Raw genomic sequence first — 15,207 nt, forward strand, 5'->3', positions numbered from 1 at the left:
TGACTGACGCTGCACTTTGCCACATGTCAAACCAATCAAATACCTCATTGACTTGTGACTTGTGAATAGACACACTTCTGGCAAACAGCAAAATCAGATTTTCCTTCAGGTTTTCTTGAATGTTCTTCAATTCTGCAAAATGTGATGTCTGTGGATTTACAGTACCAATCAAAAGTTTGGACACACCTTCTCATTCAATGGTTTTTCTTTCTTTATATTATTTTCTACATTGTAGATTAATATTGAAGACATCAAAACTATGAAGGAACACATATGGAATTATGTAGTAAACAAAAAAAGTGTTAAACAAACCAGAATATGTTTTATATTTTACATTCTTCAAAGTAGCCACCTTTTGCTTTGATGACAGCTTTGCCCACTCTTGGCAAGGTGTGTCCAAACCTTTGACTGATACTGTATAGCGAGTCTCATTCTCGCATATTAAAGGAGGAACGAAAGTTCACTATGAAGGTACTGGTTGACAATTAGCCAATGGACTAAAACGGTCTGCTGGCCTAATATAACATCACGGTAGTGTAACTATATCACCGATATGCGGTGAAACAACAGTAAAATAAGCTTGCAAAAGTCCACAAATGTAATGATACACATGGTTTTAGCAACTATTAGCATGCTCACCTCCACAATCAGTACTACACTGTAGTCTAACAAACAGGACCTGTCTGGGCATGTTGAGCTAGATTACATTTAGCAAACCGGAACTGCTCTTTACCCCAACAATCAGCTAGCTATATGTCAACTAATCTATAGCTAGTTAAATAGTTTTTCGCTAGTTAAGATGGGAGGATGCAGCTGCAACTTGCCCTTGCACATTCCTCTCAAGTAGTGCAATGGGATCAAGTAGGCGGAGTCCGCAAGACGAGCCCAGGAGGCCTGCAACGCAATGTGTCGTATCAGCAGGTCCCATATTATAAATGCCGATGCAGATGTTTTGAAAAGTTTTTTGATCATCGTTCAATCTCTACTATCTAGTAGGAGTGTTGAGTGCCCACCTAGTGAGCTTGAAAGACTATGTAGCACTGCCTTCATTGTAAAATTCAATCTGGGATGTGAAGTGCATACTCATGCAGTATGCAAGTACTTAGTATGTACAGTAGAGCCTCAACTGTGAGCTGAGCCACAGTGACTGCTAGCTACGGAGGTGAGCAGCGTGAGTCACAGCCATCGGCATAGTGACTCACTTCAGACGCTTAGTCGTGTTACAGCGACACTGAGTCATAGTGCCAGTATTTTACGATGAGTCATCATAACATGTCTTCTACATGTCTAAGCCTTGAGGGTATGTGCCATTATTCTCAAGATGTGTGTTTTTTTCTGATGGGTGTCATCGTTTACAAAGTCATGTTTTTCTTTTACAATGCAGACGATATCTGATTTGCGACGACACCTTCTCACCTTCTGCCTACAGGCGTACTCAGACGGCCAGCTCCTTCCAGAGTTCCCGGGACCATTGATGTCAGGACAGGAGAAGAAGAAGGGGCGCAACAAGAGGGCCCCCAAGGGCGGGGAGAGGCCCGCCCCACGCTACAAGAAGAGGAAGAAAGACGGGGAGGAAAAACAACTTGTGCACTCCAGCACTGACACACGAATGACCCAGCTTAAACAGGTAGGGGATAGATGACACACGAATGACCCAGCTTAAACAGGTAGGGGATGAATGACCCAGCTTAAACAGGTAGGGGATAGATGACACCCGAATGACCCAGCTTAAACAGGTAGGGGATAGATGCAAGTGTGGCGTGTGCCCCCTCTAAGCAAAAAGGGAGTGTGTGCTGCATTGCAGACCATTCTTGAAAAATAAGGGGAGGCTTTGATGCACATTCCTTCTGAGAGCAGGGGCCTGTCTAGGAAGGTGGAGGTTACAGAATGTTCCGAAAGAAATGTTGTGTAGAACATGCGTGTTTGGCATTTAGAATGGGGACTTGTGTCAGCTCTACGCCTTACATTCTATCTGCAACATGGTGAATGTTTCCCCTTTTGAATGCACCCCAGTTGACCACATTCATTGACAACACATCCGAGCTTGTTACAGATGGCGTAAGGTGGTGCTCCTGGTGTGTACACAGTACCCGACGAAGAAAATTGCTTAGTTGAGTCAAAATCGGCAATTCTAAACCTATTGTTGACTTACCAGCACACATTTATGAAGGGCTGTTTTTTTATTATTTAAATATGCTTTTTGGCAAACAGAAAATGCACTGGTTTGACTTTCACTGCTGATCAAGATTATGCTACGATCTACTATACTACAGAGGAGAAAAAAACGCCGTTGGATGGTGTAGACAGCCTTCTTACCCTGTAGCCTAATGATGAAGCTGTCTACCACTGATCAGAAAGGCTGTGAAATGCGCTTGAGTGGGAAAGAGTTGAAAGTGCACGCACAAGAAAATACACTGACTGAGTTATTGGGGAGCAATTTTCATAAAGAGTTTGTTGGGGCATCGTTTAAAAGTATGGATTAATTTTTTTCATGACATTAATATCCCTGTAATTGTATTATTATTAATATTTTTTTTAAAGAAAATGTGTGCTTTTCTTTTGGGCAAGGACATTTTCCCGCCTCGCGACAATTCGACCAAAGAAAGCTTCGACTGACCAATTGACTAGTCGACTATTCAGGGGAAGCCCTAGTACACTGATACCATTGCAGTATCATAACCACATCACTGTAATCAAGGCCTAGCAAATGATACCGTTGGGTGACAGTTCTCCACTCAGACATTACTGGTGGGTATTATAGAGCAGAATGGAATAAGGACTATGATTATGTTGTAACCCCCTCGGTGTGGCTCATTGACTAAATCTCTATGCAGCTGCATCACTTGATAATAGGCGGCTCTAATACAATAGAAACCACACTTCAGTGTGATGGCTCCGATTCAGATTAAGACCCAGGGAGATGTTATTTATTGAAACGTATCAGCACACAGGATGCTACACCAGGGCTTTATCATTGTTAAATGAAGGCACCCAAGACAACATTGCGTTACTTACTTACAGTAAGGACATGGAACAGTAAACCAGCTCGTTAGCGGCTACACTTTCTCTCTATTTTGTAGAAGTGTAATTATTGTCATTTCCATAAGTAATGCCTGTCATAGTTTTACCCCACTGTGGGGAGAATAATTGCAGAAAATGCAGTTAAACTGAGAATCTCAACGTAATAAATACTCAATTAGAAATTCCCCATAATTGCTGTAGAAATTATAAACAGAGACAAATTACCCAACAGATTCTCCACTGAACACAAAGCTGCCACAGAGTTGAAAACAGATGAGTAATACCTCAGGCATTTTAATTGGCATTGTGCAATTTGTGTCCATATATTTCTGGTAATTACGGAGCTTGGTAGGCGGTTTATACACCCCAGGAATCCTATCCTTTCAGATCGAGTTAATCATAATCTAAGCCCTGTCTCCTCCTCCCCCCTCTCTTCCGCCCCCAGCAACTCTCCCTGCTTCCCCTGATGGAGCCCTTGATAGGGGTCAACTTTGCCCACTTTGCGCCCTACGGTAGCGGCCAGCTCAACGGTGAGAACCTGCTGTCCGGGACCTTCGGCAGTGCCACGCTAGACGGCGTCTCGGACTACTATTCCCAGCTGGCCTACAAGGTGAGGACTTGCTATGCTAAATTGAATTCTGCAGTTGTAGTAGCAGATAGGGTCTAAGTCAACTTCCATGCTTGCATACCACTTAGAATGAAGCCTAGTATATGCCATGCATTGTAAGTGTTACGCTATTCTCGTGTGGATATTGAAACAAAGTGACACGTAGCAAGAGACTTACCGTAATGTAATCTCACGTGCTTACATGTTGGTTGCTAGCATGGTGACACATGACGTGGCTTGTTTCTCCAAAGCAGAACAATCTGAGCAACCCGCCCACACCCCCAGCCTCCCTCCCTCCCACACCCCCACCTGTGAACCGACAGAAGATGATCAACGGCTTTGCCACCACTGAGGAGCTCGCCAGCAAGGCAGCGGCTATGGGTGAGCAATCATGGAGAGGTTAGGGGTGACCACAGTCATACCTCTATAGGAAGATTGCAGATCAAAATGGCTTTCGCAAATGTAGCAAAGGCCAGGTGTTTTTCCTGAACCTGCGACCTGACCAGGGAAAACTCAGGGCCATAACTTAGAGCCCTTGTCATGTCGTGATGTTTGTATGCTATAAGCCAGAATGTCTCATCCATGTGTTCCTCTTCCATGTAGTGTCCAAAGGTCTGGTCCCCAAGCCGCTTCATGTCCCCTTCAGGACAGAGGAGGACCTGCTGGCCCGTGCCATCGCTCAGGGACCCAAAACAGTGGACGTGCCAGCCTCCCTCCCCACGCCCCCTCACAACAACCAGGAGGAGCTCAGGTAACCGACACCACCACCATGTCTCTGGTAATGATGTACACCAACATCTTATACAGTGCCGAGAAAAAGTATGTCAACCCCTACACAGTTTTCACATTTTGTTACTTCTAGCCTGAAATTGAAATGCATTTTTTTTAACTGATCTACATACTCTAGTCCACACATTCAAAGTGAAGCAGAAATGATAGAAATAGTTCAAATAGAATAACCCAAATGTCCTGTATGAATAAGTGAATGAAACATTATAGATGTGCCGTCAGGCCAATATTAACTCAGAGCCACAGTCCTCAAATAATAAGATGGGTCAACATCATCCCAGTCTCTCCTCAAAACTAGCCTATATGACAGAAGCAATATTAGAACCATTACTGAAAGAAAAAAAAAAGAGACTTCCCATTCCTGCACTGAATTTGCAACACATCATTTGAGTTATACTGCTTAAGTGTTGGCAAAGAAACTAACAATGTTAGTCTAAAAGCAAAGCTTTAAATCAGAGGCAAACCTAACAAAGTATGTCATCTTGTCAGTAATCATCCCTAGCTTCAAGCATGATGATAGCAGGATCATGGCTTGGGGATGCTTGTTATCGGCAAGAAAGGAGGAGTTCAGGATCAAGAGGAAAATGGAATAAACAAAGCAGTCTAAGGGGTGAACTTGCTGAGACACTGAGAGAAACCTTACCATTGGGGTAGAAATTCACCCTTCAGTTGGAAAAATACACAAGCACAAGTCCAAAGCTACACTGGAATGTAGTGAGTGTCTCAGTTACAGTTAGAACATAAACCAAGTTGAAAATCTGACAGTAGACAGTAGAGCAATTCACCAAGAAGAATGGGTAAATATTGCCTAGTCTGGTGTGCCATGTTGGTAGAGTCCTGACTCAGGGGTTCACATACTTATTCACACAACACATTTTTATTTCTTTAGTTTTTGGGAAATAGTCATGTTCAAAGTGTGGAGAATGTTGTTTGAATTGATTGGGGAAAAATCTAAATTAAATGCTTTTTATTTCAGCCTCCAATGCAAAACAACACTGTAGATTGCATGATGGTTTCCTATACTGTTTTGATACTTCATAGATCGCAAGACAATTGTTAATGTGTATCAAAGCAGCTGAAGATCTAATGGTGGGAAAGTTGTGGTCAAAGATGACATAATAGTTTCATAACCAGTCATTACAATCCATAGACTGTGACCACATGTCTGTTAGTGATCTTGTGCTGTTTTGTACATGTCTGTGTCCCTTTTCATTACTAACAGCCCCTCCCCTCTCTCTTTCCCAGTAACAGGGGACAGGAGCATTGTAAGGACAGGGACACCCCCGACAGCTTTGTCCCCTCCTCGTCCCCAGAGAGTGTTGTTGGCATGGAGATCAGCCGCTATCCAGATCTGTCGTTGGTGAAGGAGGAGCCCTTCTCCCCCTGCCTCTCCCCCATCCTCCCCATGCTCCCCGCCCCCAGTGGCAAAGGTAAACACACACACACAGCCCCCTACAACAACACACATACAACAACCCCCACTGGTACTATCAACTGGTACTGTTTGAGAGGAAATGATATCTGTAAACAAAGACTCAATGTGCCCCTAACTGTAAGCACTGGCTTTCAATGAAATATATTGTTATGTCCCCTCATTATCTGCCATTATCCTTTTTTCATTGCGAAGGGTCCGAGGCAAGGCTACGGGATATCAAGACAGAACCTTCTGGAATGTTCTTTGGCTCTTTTGGACCAATGTCTAACGACTCTAAACCAGGCCTGGTGTCTGTGGCCATCACTCTGAGACCAGCGGCTGCAGAGGTGAGTGTTGGCCTCACTTGCTCATGCTCTCAGAGAAAGGCACTACGGAGGATGTAGTTTAGATCCTTTTTCATGCGCTTGTCGAAATAAATGTACTTAACTCTTAAACTATTTCCACTATTAAATCAATGTTTATTATTAGGAGAACAACTGGATTTCATGTTATGTTTGTGTCTTTGTATCAGAACATCACAGGCGTGGTAGCGGCCATCTCAGAGCTCCTGGGCGTCAAGATCCCCAGCAGCTACGAGGTCAGCAGCACCCCGGACAAGGGCCCCCTGGCCATGCTCAGCGGCCTCCGGGTGGGCCCCCACGGCCTGGAGCACCGGCCCCCCATGCTATTCAGCCGTGGGGGGGATATGGGCGGCCCTGGCCCTCACATGGGCCCGGGCCAGCACATCAGACCGGGTGGACCCCAGGGAATGATGCAGCCACAACAACAACAGCAGCAGCATCAGCAGGCTCAGCAACTCCGCTTTCATCCTGACGGCCCAGGTGAGAGAACGCAACATGCTTAGCACCCTGTTGGATCCTGACACACAAATTAGAGGGAGAGTGATGCTTCTGCTCTTGTGGAATGTGAAACTGAACATGGGCAGAAGTGATTTATTTTGTTGTTTTTAGGTCTCTCAGTCAGCAATTATTGAAATGAATCATATCTTTCCTCAAGCACACTTTGTTGACACTTTCTAGGAACACACACACACAGCGCAACGGAGCAGTCCGTATTTAATTGTTTTCCTCCCTCGCCGTCCGCTGACACAATTGGCCCCTTTCAGCGACTGTTTACAAACAGGGCCGTTTTTTTTTGTCCCGACGCATCATTAGCCTTGCGGGGGCCAAAGGCCGTGTCTAGCCCAGGTGCTGACGGCCATCCTTATTGATTTTCCTCAATGATCCGCACAGCTAATGAAACTGAGTAATGATTCTGCCTTATCCCCCTCACCCCCCACCCCCAACCCTCAACGGTGCACACACCTCCTGCTTAGAGCTGTCAGTGTCAGGCATGGGGCCCTAATGAATGTGGTCAGTTCACCTAGAATATAATAGCCCCGATGAGAAAATTGACACCTCAAGAGAGTAGGGATATAGGCATTCGGCTCAATTATCTTGTGTAATTGTTTTTTTGCGGTCTCTAATTGGGTGTTTATCTCCAAAGCAAATGTGTGGTTAATCTGAACTGAGCAGCGTACCTATTTTCTCTTGGTTGTCGGAAATATGACGTGGCTTTAAAGGGAATTTAAGTACATGTAAGGAGAGTCTTAAATGAATATGACACGGTAGATCTTCTCATCTTTTAGCCATCATGCACATTAGAAACTCTATTAATGTGTGTGTGTGGTGTGTGTGTGTGGTGTGTGTGTGGTGTGTGTGTGGTGTGTGTGTGGTGTGTGTGTGTGTGGTGTGTGGTGTGTGTGTGGGGTGTGTGTGTGTGGTGTGTGGTGTGTGTGGTGTGTGTGTGTGGTGTGTGTGTGTGGTGTGTGTGTGTGGTGTGTGTGTGTGGTGTGTGTGTGTGGTGTGTGTGTGGTGTGTGTGTGTGGTGTGTGTGTGGTGTGTGTGTGTGGTGTGTGTGTGTGGTGTGTGTGTGTGTGGTGTGTGTGTGTGGTGTGTGTGTGGGGTGTGTGTGTGTGGGGTGTGTGTGTGTGGGGTGTGTGTGTGTGGGGTGTGTGTGTGTGGGGTGTGTGTGTGTGGGGTGTGTGTGTGTGGGGTGTGTGTGTGTGGGGTGTGTGTGTGTGGTGTGTGTGTGGTGTGTGGTGTGTGTGTGTGGTGTGTGTGTGTGTGGTTTTTCAGGTCCAGCTCCGGTCAGAGGACCCCACCAAAAGAACCCCGGCAGCCCTGGACCCAAGCCCCAGTGGTGCTGCCACTGCAAGGTGGTGGTTCTGGGAAATGGAGTCCGCAAATCCATCAAAGACCTTCCCATGCACAAACAGGTACTGCAATAGCTTTCTACTAGTCAATGCAACCATGTTATCTTCATAAGATAAAGGCCTAATGAATAATGCCAGGAATACACTGTACGACTTTCAAAATTCTTACAACAATGAATATGCCACGCTGTGATTTAACAGAGATATATGATCTTGATGTTTCATGGTCGTTGGAGTATACATTCTGTGCAATGAAAGCTGTCACATCGCAAAATTTCAACTCATTGACGTAATGCAATTTCAACAAGATAGGGAAACAACGTTACAGTAGCTAGCAGCTGGGTGGGCCCAAGCACAATTTGGGGAGAGAAAATGTCATTGTGGTGCCTGAAGACCAGCTAAATTTACAAAATGGCCATTGCAGCCCGTTCGCTGGAGAGAATCTCTCCTACTACTTTCCAGCTGGAGTGAAAATTGTGCAACATGATATCAAAAGCGCAGCTGTGTTGGACAATCAACAGAGGATATTTCATATCATTTTGATTCAGCCCAAATAAACCCATTCCTATATATCCTGCGTGAGGGGCTCATAGTTGGATACCATACCATTTTGTCAGACCACTTTATCCATGTGCCAAGTGTTTCCATTGGCCTTACGCAGTATTTGTTTGGAGATCGCGTCCTGGTCACTGGTCCCACTGCACAAGCAAGTGCTGTACAAAAAAAATCTGACATGCCAGACTTTTCGTCAGAAGTCGGGGCAGTAAAATCTGGCACCCTGTCACACTTTGCGAGTAACGACATCCTGATCCTTAGGATTTCATGACGATTTTGGAAATCGGCTGGCCACGAGAAAATCGTTCTAAAATCCCACAGTGTATTCCCGCCATGAGATGGTTATTGAATGGCCCACATGAGCTATATATTGATCTAGTGCTCCACATTATTTCAATGTGTCTTTACATAATTGTCTGCAGCGAATGATAAACTTGGATCAAACCGTATAGATCATCTTGTTGCCATCACTCCCAACCCAGTAGAAGCTCTTACCGTCAGACATCTGTGGATTACTGGTGTTAGTCAGTTTCCCCTGGAGGGACAGTGCACAGATGGGTCGTGACCAGAGGCCTAGACCCGACTTCAAAGGATGGCTTAATCCACATTCAGCCTGAAGGCCCACACATACACACACATACACCGTACACAGCATCTAATTATGCAAATCCTCCCAATTTGAGTGAAATCCATCTCGGTGCAATTAGTGGGTTAAGCGCCATGCCCCTCAGACTGTAGTCTTGGGAGTTCACAGGTTATTTAAGTACTGGGGCTGTTTGATGTTTATTTAATAACCCCTTTTAGCATCAATGATGGTTTCTGTATGCATCGATCAGCCTTTGATATATATATTGCTGCATTTTGAGCTGAAGAGGCTTCTCACTCCTCCTCGACGGTTCTCTTGACACTTGTCTGGTTTCTCTTATCAGGAACATGATGGCCAGTCGCGGTCAGAAGGGAACTTGGTCTTCTGTAGCCACAGCTGCTTCCTCCTTTTCTCCTCCACTTCATCCCCCTCTTCTTCATCCTCCTCACAGTCCAGAACCACTACAGACACTAAGGTTGGTGCTACCGTTGGTACTCATGCAAAACTATCATAGTCATTGAGATGCTTTCTTGTCTTGTGACTTTTGAGTCACCTTTCCCTCTCTTCTCTTGATGTCTTATCCAGGATTCGGTGGCCCTCCTCCCAGACTCTGAGCAGAAAGAGAGCCTGTCTAAGACCCAGCACCAGTACAGCAACAACATGTCCTCTCTGGATGTCCACTGCCTGGCCCAGCTCCAGCCCAAGCAATCCCCACCCTCCACCCCTCCAATCCCCTTCCCCACCGCCAGCGAGACCCCCAAGGCAGAAGCCAAGGCCGACACCATCAAAGTCACAGTCAAGCTGAAGGCCCGGCCCAGGGCCCACCACCACCACGGCCAGGACTCGGGCTGGCACCAGGGGAAAAGGCAGAAGGGGCTCCGATGGAGGAAGTGGTCAGTCCAGGTGGTCATACACCGAGGAAACTCCCAGCTCCCGGACGAGGACAAGATCGACGAGCTCCTGAGGAAGCTGGGAGCGTCGCTCCGCCCGGCCGCCTCGTTCCGCGACCAGCGCCGCTGTTCCTTCTGCCACCAGATGGGCGACGGCGTCACCGACGGGCCCGCCCGCCTCCTCAACCTGGACCTGGACGCCTGGGTGCACCTCAACTGCGCCCTGTGGTCTACGGAGGTCTACGAGACCCAAGCGGGAGCCCTCATCAACGTGGAGCTGGCGCTCCGCCGCGGCGCAGCCGTGCGCTGCGCCTACTGCCAGCAGACGGGCGCCACCAGTGGCTGCCACCGCCTGCGCTGCACCAACGTCTACCACTTCACCTGCGCCCTGACGGCCCACTGCACCTTCTTCAAGGACAAGACCATGCTGTGCCACGCCCACCGGCCGCGCGGCACCACCGGCCAGGTCCTGGAACACGAGCTGCGCTGCTTTGCAGTCTTCCGCCGCGTCTACGTGCAGCGGGACGAGGTGCGGCAGATGGCCAGCGCTGTGCAGCAGCCTGAACTGGGCTACACCTTCCGTGTGGGCAGCCTGGTGCTCCACGCCATGGGCCAGCTCACACCCCAGCAGATGGCGGCCTTCCACTCACCCGCCGCTATCTTCCCCGTGGGCTATGAGGCGTGCCGCATCTACTGGAGCATGCGCCACGGCAACCGGCGCTGCCGCTACCTGTGCTCGGTGGAGGAGCGGGAGGAGCTGCCAGAGTTCAGCATCCGTGTCATTGAGCAGGGCTACAAGGACCTGGTCCTGACCGACGCCTCCCCCAAAGGTCTGTCTGCAAGCTCGATTGGTCAAGCGTATGGCATATTTAGATTAGGCCTGTAAATATTATTGGTTCTATCTTTTAGAGCAGTTGTGCTTCAAGATTGCTATATCATATTGATTGGTTCCTGAGATGCTCAAGACTTCTCCAGGTATTGTGAGATCTGATAATCTGCACAGCAAGATTCTAAAGATGTTTCCTTTCGGTGGACTCCCTGTCCCTGCATGTTCTGTAACAACTTTGCTCTCTGTGTGCTTTATAAACAGGAGTGTGGGATAAGGTCCTGGGTCCAGTGGCTGAAAGGAGGACAGAAGCAGGCACTCTGAAGCTCTTTCCCATCTACCTGAAAGGAGAGGATCTGTTTGGGCTCACCGTCTCAGCAGTCGTCAAGATCACAGAATCGGTTCGTAGCTTTCATTGTTTCGCAGTTCAGGTTCAAGACAGTTCAGGACAGTTCAGGTCATGACACAAACGGTACAAAATAATGATCAGGGACTTCTTGGAAAAAACGGTGTCGAACCTGAAGTGTTGGGCAGAATTGCATTCTCATTGTCTTCTGGTGTTGTTTTGGCTGCAGCTGCCAGGGGTGGAGGCCTGCGACAGTTACACCTTCCGCTACGGACGCAACCCTCTGATGGAGCTGCCCCTCATCTTCAACCCTTCCGGCAGTGCCCGCGCCCAGCCCAAGACCAGCTCCTCCTCCACCACCACGGTTGTCATAAGGTACTGTAGATGATGTTTACATTGATTTGCTATGCTTCTTAATGTAAACACATTTACCTGACACCAAAAAAACAGTTCCATTGGGGAAAATAGTTGTAATTTAAATGTCATCATAATATGGAAGCTTTATGTTGTTTTGTTAGTGGTACTAAACCTGTTCCCTCTAAACACACAGGCCAATCACTCTATCCACCACCAGTACCAGCACCTCACGGTCCAACCAGAACATAGCCCATGGGGAAGTTGCCGCCCCCCCCACCAAGCCTCCCACAGTGCACCACAGGCTCTCCCAGTACCGCTGGATGAAGAGTGAATGGAGGGCCAACGTCTATCTGGCCCGCTCTCGCATCCAGGTGGGTCTTACTAAAACTAAGACAGAATAGGTCAGAAGGCTTGTGTTCCAATATCAACACTAGCTTACCACATGGAATGAAGCAAGGTATTGGTCGTGCATCCTAAGAGGTATGTTGGTGTGGACATTGGAGCGCATACAGTGTGAGTGACGGAATAAATCTGATATTCATGTGCTAAAGCGCTGGATAATATTGTATGTTTGTTTGTGTCCACAGGGCCTGGGACTGTACGCAGCCAGGGACATTGAGAAACACACCATGGTGATTGAGTACAACGGAACAGTTCTCCGCAATGAGGTGGCAATCAGGAAGGAGAGAACATACAGAGCTCAGGTAAGAGTCGTTATTTTTCTCTTGAAGAGTGGAGGGTGTTTGTCAGTTTTTTTAGAATAGCTTTCTTATGATTCCTGTTGGTCTAAGTTGACGTGTATTTGACCCCCCTGACAGAATCGTGGAGTGTTCATGTTCCGCATTGACAGCGAACATGTCGTGGATGCCTCCCGATCAGGGGGTCTGGCAAGGTACTGTATTATAATGTCACTGTGGAACAATTTCTAAATTCTTCCTGTACCATTTTGTGGTGAATTTTCACACTCTTTACCTTGTTTCCTAAGGTGATATGCATAGTTAGATTTGTTGGGCTCAGTACTTAAACTGCAGTCAGACCACAGTATTCATTCTCTACCATAACACTTATTCAAGTGCCATAATGTTGGTCATGTGGTTTTGGTTTGTTATACAGATACATCAACCACTCTTGTACCCCGAACTGTCTGGCCGAGGTGGTAATGTTTGAACGGGGTTACAAAATCATCATCACCTCCAATCGCAGAATCGAGAAAGGAGAGGAGGTGGGTTCCTTTTCCTTAAATGGAAAAATCTCTTCATCCACAGAGTTGGGCTTTCCATTCTCATGTCTGTTCTCTGCATTTGTCTTTCAGCTGTGTTTTGACTACCAGTTTGACTGCACGGATGGCCAGCACAAGATTGCCTGCAACTGCGCAGCAGCCACCTGCAGAAAATGGATCAACTGATCAAAACAAGAAAAAAAAAACACATTAAACAGAAAATGCATTCCTTGCCATATTTATGCAGATGCCCCGGTCTCTGCGTAGAGAGATGTGCTTCACACTAAAGTCATTTTAGTTTAGGAATGAGCGGAAGGCCTGAACCCTGAGAACAGTGAATGGAGTCCCATGTTAGGAGGCATAGACAGAAGATGGGTAGAAGAAGATGGAGGTGTGGAGGAGAGCCAACAGCAGACGTGTGATTGGTGCCATATGTGAGGTGCTGGGCTGTATGAGGTGACCTCTGTCTGAGTGTGTCTGTGTGTTTGAGATGTTCTGTAGGGCACACAATCCACCAGCGAATGAGGAGAGAGCACTGTGCAGGGCGCGGCCTTATTGGTGATTAAGGGCAGGCCCTTTTTTGTTTTCAATCTATACATGTATACCGTATGACTAAATGTAGACATCACTGAATGGGGAATGTACAGCAATGACTACCGCGAAGGGAATATTATTAACTTGCACTAAAAAAAGAGACAAACACACACAAAAAACCTTTAAGATACTTGATTCCATGAGTCAGTTTTATCATAGGTTTCCGTCATGTGATTTTTGAGTGGAATTCGAGAGGACGTTTTGTATTTATTATTGAGTGAATGAATTTTGTTCTCAAAGTTTTGAGACCGTAAAAGAAGGCTGAACTGCTATTGTTTCTTTTGAAGATTGAAGACATGCTGTTACTTTTTGTACAAATGTAAATAAAGAAAAATATAGGAATAACCGACCAAATACTACCTTAACCTTCTCAATGTTTGGGTGTTTTTGTAATTGTTTTTTTTGTTCAGTTTGTCATTGAAATTTATTTAAGAAGGATGTCATGATATCAGTTTGAGAGTATATATTATGATTATTCTGTACAGAATTTGTAAAATAACCACAATAATTCACAAAGTATTTTTGTTGTATTAAAAGTATGGTATTGTAGCGTAGTGTTTTGTGATTTACACGTACTTTGACCACTCAAAAAGAAATATTTTTGGTGACTAACGTGGTAACGAGTTATTGGTTACAGAATGAAAGAAACTCAGATGGTATGAGATCATTCTGATGTCTTTGCTTGTGATCAGGTTTGATTTTATAGAACTGTGAATTAGGTTTTAAACCACCCGAACACAATTTTAACTTCTTTTTAACCCAAATAGGCGTAGGAACACCACCTTGTTTTTCTTCTATTTTGTTTTTATCTTGCTTTTTTATTTTTTACATAGAAATTGTGTACAGACTTTCAATGAATGACATTGCTCACAGTTTCAAGCATTTGAAACCAATGGTATAATGGAAAAAGATAGAAAATCATGATTCTTGGGGAACCATATTCGGGACAGTAGGTGGTGCTACGTTTTGAAGAGATGGCATTCTACTTAATCAGAGATGTATCTTACACTGACACTTCACAAGCCACATGACTTAGAAAATGGAAAATGTTTTGCGTGCACAATTTCAAGTTGACTGTCAAATTTTTGAAACAGTCCTAGAAACTTGTTATGTATATGGCATGTATTTTTTTAACTTTCCGAAAAACTCAATTGTATATATTTTCTCAATGAATGGTTGTAACAAAATTGTTTCTTGGATATTTTTCTTCTCTTGTATGATATTATATCATCCTGCCAGTGTGTTTGTGCTACATTTTTCTTGGTCCTGTAAAGTAGTCTCAAATGTTTTTTGAAAAATGCCTTTTGAAGTGTACAGTAATGAGGTTTGGAGTTTGTGGAATTGAATTTAGAAGCATTTACAAAAATAAACTATTTTACATCTTAACATTTTCGTGGTTGGCTTCATCATTGACCCATCACACAGACACAAATGTCTTGATGAAGTACAGTATCGCTGCAGGTCTCACCTTGTACCGAGAATAGAACTAGAGGACCCCAATTTGCTTGAGCAAATATTTCTGAGCAGAGCAAAAAATACCTAACACAACACTCTACAGCAAAATTTTCATTTGTTTTAGCGAAACGTCGATTCAAAAAGTTGGCTCTCTTTTTGGCACTTTGCAAATTGGAGCCCGGGCTGTGTTTTATTCCAGAAAGTTGTTCGCTGCTCTGATAGGTCATAGCTATGGCCTATAGCTCCACCACATTTCAGTTACCACAGTATTTATTACACCTTCCCAGTCCTATCAGATCATGAAGGGGAGTGAACGAGGGCAGATTGAAACGC

General features: G+C 45.5%; 1 protein-coding gene across 1 annotated transcript in view; it reads left to right on the forward strand.

Moving 5' to 3' along the window:
- Window positions 1-14,805, forward strand: part of kmt2cb (lysine (K)-specific methyltransferase 2Cb) — a 62,344-nt gene extending 47,539 nt beyond the window's left edge. The window contains exons 45-61 of the mRNA XM_083690028.1: window positions 1,430-1,627; window positions 3,467-3,631; window positions 3,880-4,009; window positions 4,232-4,379; window positions 5,663-5,847; window positions 6,045-6,178; window positions 6,364-6,673; window positions 7,970-8,109; window positions 9,531-9,662; window positions 9,773-10,907; window positions 11,168-11,304; window positions 11,479-11,624; window positions 11,800-11,977; window positions 12,194-12,310; window positions 12,425-12,498; window positions 12,720-12,828; window positions 12,919-14,805. Coding sequence (XP_083546154.1) covers window positions 1,430-1,627; window positions 3,467-3,631; window positions 3,880-4,009; window positions 4,232-4,379; window positions 5,663-5,847; window positions 6,045-6,178; window positions 6,364-6,673; window positions 7,970-8,109; window positions 9,531-9,662; window positions 9,773-10,907; window positions 11,168-11,304; window positions 11,479-11,624; window positions 11,800-11,977; window positions 12,194-12,310; window positions 12,425-12,498; window positions 12,720-12,828; window positions 12,919-13,011 — 3,531 coding nt within the window. The 3' untranslated portion in view covers window positions 13,012-14,805. The remainder of the gene's footprint in view (window positions 1-1,429; window positions 1,628-3,466; window positions 3,632-3,879; window positions 4,010-4,231; window positions 4,380-5,662; window positions 5,848-6,044; window positions 6,179-6,363; window positions 6,674-7,969; window positions 8,110-9,530; window positions 9,663-9,772; window positions 10,908-11,167; window positions 11,305-11,478; window positions 11,625-11,799; window positions 11,978-12,193; window positions 12,311-12,424; window positions 12,499-12,719; window positions 12,829-12,918) is intronic.
- Window positions 14,806-15,207: the final 402 nt, after the last annotated feature.

This window comes from Argentina silus (genome assembly GCF_951799395.1).
Source record: "Argentina silus genome assembly, chromosome: 18".
NCBI classification, from domain to species: Eukaryota; Metazoa; Chordata; class Actinopteri; order Argentiniformes; family Argentinidae; genus Argentina; species Argentina silus.